The 14,052-nt window shown below is 43.7% G+C and overlaps 1 protein-coding gene across 5 annotated transcripts in view; it reads right to left on the minus strand.

Moving 5' to 3' along the window:
• Window positions 1–546: 546 nt before the first annotated feature.
• The window catches only part of ANAPC16 (anaphase promoting complex subunit 16), a 29,469-nt gene continuing 15,963 nt past the window's right edge, over window positions 547–14,052 (minus strand). For all 5 annotated transcript variants that reach the window (XM_025395774.1, XM_025395770.1, XM_025395771.1 and 2 more), the window contains 3 exons: window positions 11,560–11,728; window positions 4,184–4,258; window positions 547–1,291 (listed from right to left, as the gene is read on the minus strand). In XM_025395774.1, coding sequence (XP_025251559.1) covers window positions 1,176–1,291; window positions 4,184–4,258; window positions 11,560–11,701 — 333 coding nt within the window. In that variant the 5' untranslated portion in view covers window positions 11,702–11,728 and the 3' untranslated portion in view covers window positions 547–1,175. The remainder of the gene's footprint in view (window positions 1,292–4,183; window positions 4,259–11,559; window positions 11,729–14,052) is intronic.

A 14,052-nucleotide genomic window follows, 5' to 3' on the forward strand; every position in this document is an offset into this window, starting at 1 on the left:
CCATGAGGGAAAACAAAGTACATCTCTTAGCCTTCCAGGTTTTTCCCTATCATGGTATAAAAACTTACTTGAGGCCAGGCACAGTGGCTCATGCCTGTAATCCTAGCGCTTTGGAAGCCGAGGTGCGGGGGGATCTCTTGAGGCCAGGAGTTCAAGACCAACTGGGCAACAGAGCAACACCTTGTTTCTTAAAAAAAAAAAAAAAAAACCTACTTAAATATCAATAAGGTAAATTCATGTATTCCTATAAAGACACATAACCCTGAAGAAAAGCCAGTCTACCATTTGTTTAGGAGAAACGGTTTTTAGATTCTCTTCTTCTAAAAAGTAATTTGACCTCTTTGCCTCATCCCAAATCCCTGAGATTTTGAAAGAATAAAGCCACCAACTTGGAGCTCTTTCAAAGGATTTATTTGCTACAGAATTGCTTGAGTCCACCAATGAGAAGAACTCAGGATTTCTGTGTTTAAAAGGATTTTGCTCACTGCTTTATTTTCACAAGTACAGAATTGCTTGAGTCCACCAATGAGAAGAACTCAGGATTTCTGTATTTAAAAGGATTTTGCTTACTGCTTTATTTTTACAAGTGCTGCCATATCCAAAAAGCACTTCTTTTTGCCAGCATTTGGCATGTCAAGAAGAGGTTAGAAAAGTTAGAATCTATAGAATTGATGTCTAAAAATAGGAAAAAAAATGAATATTTAATCCTCATTTGGATAGCTCCTGAGTTGAAATCACATTCATCTGCAAAATAATTTTTTAGGTCAGAATGCTGTATTTTTAACCACAGATGCTGACCTTGACCTTGACTGGTGAATATTTCCAGGCACCATATGGATGACAGGACAGATGCCAATCAGTTGGCCAAATCTGATATATGCCCTACCTGGCTTGTGAAAATTTTTAAGTATCTCTTAACCCCAAACCTCCTGGTTCTCTGAAACCGACTGTCTTAATCTGATTCCCAATACTTTTAAAAACAAACAAAATATTCCCTGAAAGATCATACATATAAGTATTTGTTGCCTGTGAATAGATACAGAGAAACCAAGTACAAATGTGCATTAACAATTCAGCGACGTAGCTGTGGATCTCTGGATGGCTATGCGAGCTGTGAGAAAGTCCCCCACTGGCTTTGCACTTGCTGCGCACCAGAGGCGACCATCCAGGCAGCATCAACCTGAAGAGGGGGTGAATCCCAGCAGCTGCTCGATGGGCTTAAACCGCCACTCGTCAGCCTCCAGCTCTTCTACCAAACCAGCTAGTTTTTCCATCCGAGCAACTTGCTGATCTGTAAAGAGTCGAGGAGAGAATACTATACAACAATGTATTACCCATGAGACTGCCACCAGCCACCAAGATGATGACTGGTATAAAAATAATTTCTAGGCCGAGTGCGGTGGATCATGCCTGTAATCCCAGCACTTTGGGAGGACGAGGCGGGCGGATCACGAGGTCAAGACATCGAGACGATCCTGACCAACATGGTGAAACTTCGCCTCTATAAAAATACAAAAAATTTAGCTGGACGTGGTGGCATGCGCCTGTAGTCCCAGCTACTCGGGAGGCTGAGGCAGGAGAATCGCTTGAACCCTGGAGGCAGAGGTTGCAGTGAACCAAGATTGTCCCACTGCATTCCAGCCTGGCGACAGAGTGAGACTCCGTCTCAAAAAAAAAAAAAAGTCAATTTCTAGATGGATTTTTTTCCCCTCAAGATTCTCTCTTTTTTTTTTTGCGGGGGGATGGACTTGCTTTGTTGCCCAGGTTGCAGTGCAATGGTGCCATCTCAGCTCACTGCAGCATCCGCCTCCTGGGTTCAAGTGATTCTCCCGCCTCAGCCTCCTAAGTAGCTGGGACTACAGGCATCCACCAGTGCCCGGCTAAGTTTTGTATTTTTGTAGAGATGGGATTTCACCATGTTTGCCAGGCTAGTCTCGAACTCCTGACCTCAGGTGATCTGCCTGCCTGGGCCTCCCAAAGTGCTGGGATTACAGATGTGAGCCACTGCGCCTGACCCTCAAAATTCTCATAATGGGGTCTTATTCTATGCTGGTCAGAAGCTTAATTTTTTTTTTCTTTTTTCTTTTTTTTTGAGACAGAGTTTCACTTTTGTTGCCCAGGCTGGAGTACAATGGCATGATCTCAGCTCACTGCAACCTCTGCCTCCCGAGTCCAAGCGATTCTCCTGCCTCAGCCTCCCGAGTAGCTGGGATTACAGGCATACGCCACCATGCCTGGCTAATTTTGTATTTTTAGCAGAAATGGGGTTTCTCCATGTTGGTCAGGCTGGTCTCGAACTCCCGACCTCAGGTGATCCGCCCGCCTCGGCCTCCCAAAGTGTTGGGATTACAGGCGTGAGCCACTGTGCCCGGCCTATTCTTTTTTTTTTTGAGACGGAGTCTTGCTCTGTTGCCTAGGCTGGAGTGCAGTGGCGCGATCTCAGCTCACTGCAAGCTCCACCTCCCGGGTTCACACCATTCTCCTGCCTCAGCCTCCGGAGTAGCTAGGACTACAGGCACCTGCCACCATGCCCAGCTAATTTTTTTTGTATTTTTAGTAGAGACGGGGTTTCACCATGTTAGCCAGAATGGTCTTGATCTCCTGACCTTGTGATCCGCCTGCCTCGGCCTCCCAGAGTGCTGGGATTACAGGCGTGAGCCACAGCGCCTGGCCTTTTTTTTTTTAAGTCGGAGTTTCTTCTAATGTTAAAAGTCATTTTAGGCTGGGCATGGTGGCTCATGCCTGTAATCCCAGCACTTTGGGATGCCAAGGCAGGTGGATCACAAGGTCAAGAGATCGAGACCATCCTGGCTAACATGGTGAAACCCCGTCTCTACTAAAAATACAAAAATTAGCTGGGCGTGGTGGTGGGTGCCTGTAGTCCCAGCTATTTGGGAGGCTGAGGAAGGAGAATCACTTGAACCCAGGAGGCGAAGGCTGCAGTGAGCCATGATCATGCCATTATATTCCAGCCCAGGAGACAGTGAGAGACTCCATCTCAAAAAATAAAAAAGTCATTTTAAAATAAAACGATCACATTTTCAGGATGTGCCCTATTCTTGTTTTTTTCCAGAGACAGGGTCTCACTCTGTCATGAAGGCTGGAGTATGCCTCCTGGGTTCAAGCAATCCTCCCACGCCAGCCTCCCAAGTAGCTGGGACCACAGGCATGTGCCACCACTCTCCACTAATTTTATATGTGTATATATATATATTTTTATATATATATATATATATATTTTTTTTTTTTAGAGATGGGTTCTCACCATGTTGCCCAGGTCAGTCTTGAACTCCTGGGCTCAAGCAGTCCTCTTGCTTCAGCCTCCCAAAATGCTGGGATAAGAGGTGTGAGCTACCGCACCCGGCCCGGATGTGCTCTGTTCTTAAAAAAAGTACACATCCTCTATGCCATAGTGATTTGTGGACTAAAATCCTAGCGTTAGAGGCAATTACAGCTTTTCCCCCTACATAATGTTTCAATGGAGAAATGGTCTGGTGGGGGAACACAGTTTGTTGATGCAGAAATGAAGGCCTAGTGAGGCTTAATGTAACAGAAAAGGTGTTACCAGGATGTTAGAGTATAGATAGACCAGGAGGTATCGTACAAATACTTGGAGATAATGATGGTAACCAGTGGAGGACAACAGTAAAAGGAGGTTTCGGACAGGAGAGGAAAAAGCAACACAAGAGAAGCAGGAAGCACTGACTCCCTGGACAACCAACTTTTTTGTTTTTCAGACAGGGTCTCACTCTGTTGCCTAGGCTAGAGTGCAGTGGTGCGATTCCAGCTCATTGCAGCCTCAACCTCCCGGGCTCAAGTGATCCTCCCACCTCAGCCTCCCAAGCAGCTGGGACTGCAGGTGTGCACCACCATGCTTGACTAATTTTTTTTTGTAGAGATGTGGTTTCACCATGTTGGCCAGGCTGGTCTCGAACTCCTGACCTCAAGTGAACCACCTGCCTCAGCCTCCCAAACTGCTGGGATTACAGATGTGAGACACTGCACCCGGCCCCAAACTTAAGGCTCAATGTGGACATTATGACCAGATTAAGACCTAGAATGTTCTTAAATTTAGGAAGTCCACTAAAATAGCCTTGCTGAGTTTGGGGGTTTTTGTCACAGCCTCATCCAACCCCAAGCAAATTTATTCTCACAGTCAAGTACACAACACTCATGTGCTTACCATGTTTCACCTGTTTAAGCGTGGATGCCACTTGATAGCTAAAAACAGATTCGCAGAGGAATCTCTCAGAGCCATCTACAAACAAAAGGAGAAAAGGTTTTAATCTGCTGTAAGGGTTTTATGGCTTCTGATAAACCAGGTAAACTTGTTTATTCTTTTCCTTGCTTCTACATTCAGGGTCTAGTTCTCAGTGTTTACAAAGATGGTATCTGTTTCATTTAGAACTAAGACTGTTATAAAAGCTATTTATTCTATACCTAGAATATTAAAATAGTCCCTCTACTTAAGAGTTTAAAAATAGTGTTTAAAAAAACAAAAACAAGAAACCTCAGTCTGATGTCCTGGTCAACACTTCCCTCTTCCCAACCTGAGAGTTCCTTAATGTTCTCCTGTATGTCAAGCAAACACTGGCAGCCAACACATTTGGCCATGTGGCTGGCTCCTGTGGTATCAAAATATAAAGGTTCACCAAAACTCCAAATCATTTCCAGTCTAAAAAACAAAGCTGAGGAAAAAACAATTGTTGATTTTTAATATATCAAATTACATCACTCTGATAAACACAGAGCACTGCCGGGAAATGTCATTCTGTGAACGCAAACTGTAACCTTGATTTTCCAACTGAACCAAAACACTGCAATTTGGATGATGATAAGAGTATGGTGCAAGTTCAGAACCTAGCATTGTACTGGTGCCAAGAACTGCCCAATAAGAAGTGGCCAACTCAGTTGCCACAGCACTTGGAAGATGATCATGAAACACAAGCTAGTTCATGTTATTCCTTGTCAGGCAAGAGCTGATACAGCAAAACATATTCTCAAAAACTTACGGCTCATGTAGAAACATTTGATTTTTAAAAGGGTAGCAGAAACCATTTGGGGGATGTACTTTATTGCAAAAATCCTAAAACAAATGGGGAGAGACGACACAGCTGTCCTTTTTCAGGCAGTACTTCATGTCAGCACTACTAGGCCTCAAGCATTCACCCATCAATCATGGGTTGTTGCGTTGGCAAGGTATTAAGTGGCAAGAAGACAGGACTAACACATTCTGGCCTCATGCTGAGTTTCACACAAGGGAGATCTTATTTCAGAAGTCACAATAACCAATTACAAAAAAAACCAAAAAACAAAAAACTATAGCTACTGTATCCAAAGAGCTTGAATATATAACCAAGAGGGCATCCTTCCAATATCGTCTTCAAAGTGATCAAAAAAAAAAAAAAAAAAAAAAAAAGAGAAAAAGAAAAAAATGAAAGTATAATTATTGGGATGTATACTCTTTATATTCTTCAGAAAGAGTGTTACATTCTGTAAATTCAAACTTTTTTTTTTTGAGACCGAGTCTCACTCTATTGCCCAGGCTGGAGTGCAGTGGCACAATCTTGGCTAACTGCAACTTTCACCTCCTGGGTTCAAGCAATTCTCCTGCCTCAGCTTCCAGAGTAGCTGGGACTACAGGCACCCGCCACCACGCCTGGCTAATTTTTATATTTTTTAGTAGAGACAGGGTTTCACCATGTTGGCCAGGCTGGTCTCGAACTCCTGACCTCAGGTGATCCGCCTGCATTGGCCTCCCAATGTGCTGGGATTACAGGCATGAGCCACCACGCCCGGCCTTCAAACCTCTTTTAAACATGCTGTGTGATATGGGATATGATCCCATCTTCTCCACCCAGTCCCATTTCTCTGGCTGAATATAAGTCACTTCTGAGCTGCTGATCGCCAAACTGGGCAAATAAATATTTTCATTTTAAATTAACAAAATAATAGCTGGGTGTGGAGGCAGAGATTGCAGTGAACTGAGATGGTGCCACTGCACTTCAGCCTAGGTGACAGAGTGAGAATCCATCTAAAAAAAAAAAAATAGTAACTATTACACTGACAATTCAGTTTTAAGATCTAGACAAGGTAATACATAACTGTTTTTTTTTTTTTTTTTTTTTTTTAGATAAAAGCAATGAACAGCAAATAACTATAAATTCCATGACAAGAAGAGGGACTGTTGAGAACATTTGACACCAATGATGTAATTTATTATAGGTCTTCTGTGTAAATGGTATGTCAGTAGTCATCATCCTATTCATACTCTTGCTTAAAAAGTCCAATTATAACTCATACTTTATTTTAGAAAGAGGAAAGCATAGCTAGAGTTTACCTCCCAGGTGGTTTGATCCTGAACTTTAGGATTACACACATGGCAGTGGGAATTATGGACTATAAGGATCAGGCCAACATGTATATGGAAGCTCCTGAAGTGCCCCCTCTCACTTACATTTAATCACAGGCACCATTAGGATAAAATGGTTAAGTTGTGATATTTGCATATTTTCCTTGGTAATGAACTTCAAAGCAAAAGGATATAAGCTAAACTTTCAAAAAGGCACCTCTGCATGTCACTCTACCACACCATATGCCTGTGGAACACACTGCTGATTTGCAGCTCCCTATTAACCACAAAGTCCAACTACTTCTTAGCCACCCTATTAGATGTGATATCAGTACCAGTCTAAAGCCTGGAGAGCAGAGTCAGCTGGGGGAAATCTCTTCCATTTAGAAACTGTAATGAAATCCTTTGTAACACAGCAAGTAGCAATACATCAGCTTTCCTCATAAGGGACAAGCAAAGGTTATAAACAGGGAAAAGTTCAGTAAATTACCCAAATCTAACACCATCGCCAACTCCAATAAATTAGGATGGTAACAAATACATTAAAAAGAATATTACCTCACAGTAGGAAATTAGACAATGCCAGATAATTTATACTTCAGTGGCTACAATGTCTTTAAAATACAGCCACTGATGGGCTGAAAGGCAGTCTTTAATGTGCTCAGTAGTAACTGGGTGAGGACAATTTTGGTCAAGGGCAGGAGAATGCTGAAAATTGCTGCTTATGTGAGGTGTCTGTTCTCAGACAGCAGAGGCACAAAAAAGTTAATTCACAAGGTTAACTACAGATGATTTGGGTTTACTATCCTAGACTCATGAGGATATAACATCAAGTTGAACCTGCTGAGATTAAAAACAGCATCCATCCTTGATTCCTAACTGGTTTTGTTCCTTACTCTTGACAGGCAACCCTGTGCTCTATTTTCATATTCTTTTCTTTTTTTTTTTTTTTAAATGGAGTCTCGCTCTGTTGCCCAGGCTGGGGGGCAGTGGCATGATCTCAGCTCACTGCAACCTCCGCCTCCTGGGTTCAAGCAATTCTCTCAGCCTCCCGAGTAGCTGGCACTATAGGCGCATGCCATGATGCTTGTTTTTATTTTGGTATTTTTAGTAGAGGCCAGGTTTCACCATATTGGTTAGGCTGGTCTCAAACTCCTGACCTCGGGTGATCCGCCCGCCTCGGACACCCAAAGTGCTGGGATTACAGGTGTGAGGCACCATGCCCGGCCTCTATTTTCATATTCTATTAAACTATTACTGGTCAGGTACATGTGTGTTAGATTTATTGTATAATAGAATAGTATCACCTATAAACATGGTAGAAAATGCTTCCAAATCCAACATCCTTACATTAAGAGTACTCTTTTCAATTTAATATTCTTGATTTGACCAAGAATATTAAATGGGTTTAGGGGTTGCTATCTCTACATTATTTTTCACAGTCTTTAAGTGTAAGCAGCTTTAAGATTATCAGTAAAACTTGAAATCTAAGAAACACAATCAAAACTGTGCACTGTGTATTTATACTTACTATAAATGTATCCTACAACAGAGACCCAACACATTTCTCCATGAAGCATATTGAGATGGAATAAAAATGGATAGATCTATAACTCATTAGAACATCAACATTCAGACTAATCTTAGAAGCCTTTCTTCTTCAGTATCTCCACATAATTTGGTGTATACTGACAAAATGCTGATAGCTTTGAGACTGTGGAGGTACCTCCTGTATTAAATTCCTCTTATAGCTAAAATTTAAATGACTTTAATCTTAGAGCTCCATTATTGAATACTGATTCTTCTGCTGCTATAAAACTCATTAAGCAATTTAAATGTCTCCCATTTTTGATTTGTTTTGTGGGAAACTTCCTCAATACTAGATCTCTGCTGCATGTAAATGAAGTCATAATACAGTTTTAGCACCAAATATGGTAACAGGGCCCCAATTGTTCACTACTTCCAACCAGACTCAGTAATACTAACTTGAGTATTTAGTTAACACAATTAAAGAAAATAAAAAGGCAAAGAGAGAAGTATATATATCACTAATTACATATGCTACCTGGTCATCTACCTCACCACTAGTCATAATCCAAACCAATGCTAGGGAGCTCTACGGTCCCAGAGTCCCCCCGTGGTTTCCTGTCACAAATGACTTTGGGCTTAACCCATAACTCTTATTATTATTTCTGATTATTCATCATCCCCAAGGCCAACTACAGTTTGTATCTGTTTTTTTTTTTTGAGACAAGGTCTCCATCACCCAGGCTGGAGTGCAGTGATGCAATCACAGCTCACTGCAGCCGCCACCTCCCAGGCTCAGGTGAACCTCCCACCTCACCTTCCTAAGTAGCTGGGACTACAGCCACATGCCATCACACTCAGCTAATTTTTGTATTTTTTCTAGAGACAGGATTTCATCACGTTGCCCAGGCTGGTCTCAAACTCCTGGGTTCAAGCAATCTGCCTGCCTCAGCCTCCCAAAGTGCTGGGATTACAGGTGTGAGCCACTATGCCTGGCCGATAGTTTTTATCTTTCTCACAGATATTCCTAGATTAGTTAAAAAATATATTTGTGTAAATTTGAAATATTAAGGCCAGGCACAGTGGCTCATGCCTGTAATCATAGCACTTTGGGAGGCTGGGGTGGGCAGATCACTTGAGGTCAGGAGTTGAAGCCCAGCCGGGGCAACATGGCGAAACTCTGTCTCTACTAAAAATACAAAAAAATTAGCCAGGTGTGGTGGTGGGCACCTGTAATCCCAGCTACTTGGGAGGCTGGGGCAGGAGAATCACTTGAACCTGGGAGGCAGAAGGTGCAGTGAGCCAAGATTGAGCCACTGCACACCAGCCTGGGCAACAGAGCGAGACTCCATCTCAACAACAACAACAAAACAACAACAAAAAAATTGCAATACTTAAAGGAAAAAAGATCAATATATAATTAAGCACTAAAATGCTAGAATCAAGTAAATTTTGAATCTTTAATAGGTTATTCCCCAAAGCTTTTTTTTTTTTTTTGAGATAAGAGTCTTGCTCTGTTGCCAGGCTGGAGTGCAGTGGCATGTTATCGGCTCACTGCAATCTCTGCCTCCCAGGTTCAAGTGATTCTCCTGCCTCAGCCTCCCGAGTAGCTGGACTACAGGCGTGCGCCACCACATCCAGCTAATTTTTTTTGTATTTTTAGTAGTGATGGGGTTTCACCATGTTAGCCAGGATGGTCTCGACCTCCTGACCTTGTGATCTGCCTGCCTTGGCCTCCCAAAAATGTTGGGATTATAGGCATGAGCCACCGCGCCCGGCCTCCCAGTGCTTTTAAAAAATTTATTATTATTATTTTTTGAGACACAGTCCCATTCTGTCACCCAGGCTGGAGTGCAGTGGCATGACCATGGCTCATTGCAACCTTGAACTCCTGGGCTCAAACAATCCTCATGCCTTGGCTTCCCAAAATACTGAAATTTTAGGTTTGAGCCACCACTTCTGGTCCCAGTGTTTTTCAAAATATGGAAGACTGCCTTCATGAGAAGAGCTTGGATGCTGGTAAAAAATGAACTCCTGAGCTACACCCTAGACTAATTCAGAAGCTCTAAGGTGGGCCCAGAAATATGCATTTTATTTATTTGTTTACATATTTTTTTGAGACGGAGTCTCGCTCTGTCACCCAGGCTGGACTGCAGTGGCACAACATTGGCTCACTGCAACCTCTGCCTTCTGGGTTCAAATGATTCTCCTGCCTCAGCCTCCGGATTAGCTGGGATTACAGGCACCTGCCACCATGCCTGGCTAATTTTTGTATTTTTAATAGAGAAAGGGTTTCACCATGTTGGGCAGGCTGGTCTTGAACTCCTGACCTCAGGTGATCCACCCGCCTCGGCCTCCCAAAGTGCTGGGATTACGGGCGTGAGCTACAGTGCCTGGCCAGAAATGTGCATTTTAAGTAAACTCTTCAGGTGATTTTTATGCCTCCTGGTAAGAATTATTAGTCTAGCTCTTCAAATGACATGGTTACAGCCTGTACCCTGATCTTGGCCAGTCAGTTAGCCAATGATGCTGAACAAGATGGTGAATGATTTGATGCAAATCTGGCTCTGGTGCTAGAAAAACCACACAGCATCATGCTGCAGTGGGTCAGGAGTCATGTTCACATAAAAGGGCACTGTATTAGCTTTTATTCCCTCTTAGAACCTTTCTGACAGGGTGAATCTATCTGTAGATTAATCGTACTATAAAAAGACACATCAAACCTACTACCATGGGAGGTAGACAGGTGCCAGGATAAAGCAAACTGGAGTAGGAGGTCAAGAGAATTCCTGGATTCAATGCTGACTCTGGTTTTTTTTTTTTTTTTTTTGAGACAGAGTCTCGCTCTGTCACCCAGGCTGGAGTGCAGTGGCTCGGTCTTGACTCACTGCATGCTCTGCCTTCCGGGTTCACGCCATTTTCCTGCCTCAGCCTCCCGAGTAGCTGGGACTACAGGCGCCCGCCACCACGCCCAGCTAATTTTTTTTTTTTTGTATTTTTTAGTAGAGACGGGGTTTCACCGTGTTAGCCAGGATGGTCTTGATCTCCTGACCTCGTGATCCGCCCGCCTCGGCCTCCCAAAGTGCTGGGATTACAGGCGTGAGCCACCGTGCCCGGCCAACTCTTTTTTTGAGACAGAGTCTCATTTTGTTGCCCAGGCTGGAGTGCAGTGGCATGACCTCGGCACATGGCAACTTCTACTGTTCGAGTGATTCTCCTGTCTCAGCCTTTCCAGTAGCTGGGATTACAGGCGCCTACCACCATGCTCGGCTAATTTTTGTATTTTTAGTAGAGATGGGGTTTCACCATGTTGGCCAGGCTGGTCTCAAACTCCTGGCCTCAAGTGATCCGCCTGCCTCGGCCTCCCAAAGTGCTGGAATAACACGGATAAGCCACGGTGCCCAGCCCTACCTCTGCCTTTAACCTGGTCAAATCACTTAACTTTTCTGGATCTAAATAACTTTAGATGACTTCCTTGATTTCCAAAGTCCTTTTCAGCTCCAACATTCTGATTCTGGAGCAAGACTGTTTTTAAATATATTATTTTGAGACGGGGACAAGAGATGAAATGTAGAGCTGAAATCAGGGCAAACTCATCTTTAATCCACTTAATAGCTTCTTCACAATTAATATTCATTGCAGGTCTGAATCCAATTATTCAGAAAGCAGCATGAGATCACCTTCTAACATCTCGCCAGCTCCTTTGGGGTAGGTGAAAAGGGCTTTCCGTGGTGGGGCAAGGTCTGAGACACTGAAACCAGATCCAGTGACAGAACTTCCACTGACCCCACCAGCTGAGGAGGATGATGATGAAGCAGCCATTTCCTCTCTAGCAGAGTTCTTACTTCACTACAGAGAAAGAAAAACAGCAATTGGCAAGTTTATGGAAGTGAGAGTGACAACATTTCATTCGAGCTGCCGTAAGGGTCAGCATGCATTTTATAAAGAGTTAGCTCCCCGTTTTTCTATCCTCTCTACTTTCATGATATTTTATTGATGTCTCAGGCCAAAATATCAGTCAGGTTTTGAATTGAAAATAAGCTTAAGAATAGTATATCTACTTAAAACATGAATTCCTACCATTAGCAAACTGTTTATGTCAACTGAGATTGACTGTGGGTGATTCATGAGTCATGAAGGGGTGATATGGCAGTGCCAAGGCAGAAATTTGACTGAGGAAATAAGTTATATGAGGATAAAAGCATCACACTTCACAGGACAGTTTGTCTTGGATACATCCTGATCAAGCCACATAAATAAATTATAATATTTTCCAAATAAAATTCCAGAGTAACACTGTGTTCTGTTCCCAGGGAAGGGGAACTAGTTAGGAAATACCTATTGGCCTTCTCATTAAAAATTAACTTTTGGCCAGGCATGGTGGCTCACGCTTGTAGTCCCAGCACTTTGGGAGGTGGAGGCAGATAGATCACCTGAGGTCAGGAGTTCAAGATCAGCCTGGCCAACATGACGAAACCCTGTCTCTACTAAAAATACAAAAAAAAATTAGCCAGGCGTGGTGGTGGGCGCCTCTCATCCCAGCTACGCGGGAGGCTGATGCAAGAGAATCGCTTGAACCCGGGAGGCAGAGGTTGCAGTGAGCCTGGGTGACAGAACAGGACTCTCTCTCAAAAAAAAAAATTAACCTTTTCATTCAAATGTAATACCCAGACTTATCACTTGGTGGCGTCCCAAAACCGGAACAAAAAGTTCAGGAAACAATCTTGGAAATCATGGCCTATTATGAACAGAGCACCTGTGAGTGTTTAACCTTATTTCATATCAAAAAATGCTAATGTTATAGAGAAAACTGTCCTGAATACATGACACCCTACTAAAGTTCAAAACAAACACTCTCTTTGCCACAGAAGCTTACACGACTTTAACAAAAATTCTAAAAAGTGTATATGGTATTTTATTTCTTTTTTTTTTTTTTTTTTGAGACACAGTCTCACTCTTGTCACCCATAATAGAGTGGCACGATAGCAGCTCACTGCAACCTCTACCTCCTAGGTTCAAGTGATTCTCCTGTCTCAGCCTCCCAAGTTGCTGGAATTACAGGCATGAGCCACCGTGCCCAGCTAATTTTTGTAGTTTTAGCAGACACGGGGCTTCACCACATTGGCCATGCTGGTCTCGAACTCCTAACCTCAGGTGATCTACCTGCCTTGGCCTCCCAAAGTGCTGGGATTACGGACATAAGCCACTGCATCTGGCCTCTTTCCATTTTTTTTTTTTTACAACAGAGACGAGGTCTTGCTATGTTGCCCAGTCTGGTGTGTATATATGTATGTACGTATGTATTTATTTACGGAGTCTCACCTGTCGGCAGGCTGGAGTGCAATGGCGTGTTCTCTGCTCACTGCAACCTCTGCCTCCCAGGTTCAAGCGATTCTCCTGCCTCAGCCTCCTGAGTAGCTGAGACTACAGGCGCCGCCACCAAGCCCAGCTAATTTTTGTATTTTTAGTTGAGATGGGGTTTCACCATGTTGGCCAGGATGGTCTCCATCTCTTGACCTCGTGATCTGCCCGCCTCGGCTTCCCAAAGTGCTGGGATTACAGGCATGAACCATCGTGCCCAGTCAGTCTGGTCTTTAACTCCTGGTCTCAAGTGATCCTCCCACCTTGGCTTCCCAAAGTCTCACTGCGCTCAGCTCTCTAAAAAGTGTATACAGTATTTTTTTTTTTTTTTGAGATGGAGTCTTGCTCTGTCGCCCAGGCTGGAGTGCGGTGGCGCGATCTCAGCTCACTGCAAGCTCCGCCTCCCGGGTTTACGCCATTCTCCTGCCTCAGCCTCCCGAGTAGCTGGGACTACAGGCGCCGCCACCTCGCCCGGCTAATTTGTTATATTTTTAGTAGAGACGGGGTTTCACCATGTTAGCCAGGATGGTCTCGATCTCCTGACCTCGTGATCCACCCGTCTCGGCCTCCCAAAGTGCTGGGATTACAGGCTTGAGCCACCGCGCCCGGCCAGTATACAGTATTTTTTAAAGAAAAAATGGCCAGGTGCGGTTGCTCACACCTGTAATCCCAGCACTTTGGGAGGCTGAGGTGGGTAGATCACGAGGTCAGGAGTTCGAGACCAGCCTGGCCAACACAGTGAAACCCCATTTCTACTAAAAATACAAAAATTAGCTGGTCGTGGTGGTGCGCACCTGTAATCCCAGCTACTC

This window comes from Theropithecus gelada, chromosome 9, assembly GCF_003255815.1.
Source record: "Theropithecus gelada isolate Dixy chromosome 9, Tgel_1.0, whole genome shotgun sequence".
Taxonomy (NCBI): domain Eukaryota; kingdom Metazoa; phylum Chordata; class Mammalia; order Primates; family Cercopithecidae; genus Theropithecus; species Theropithecus gelada.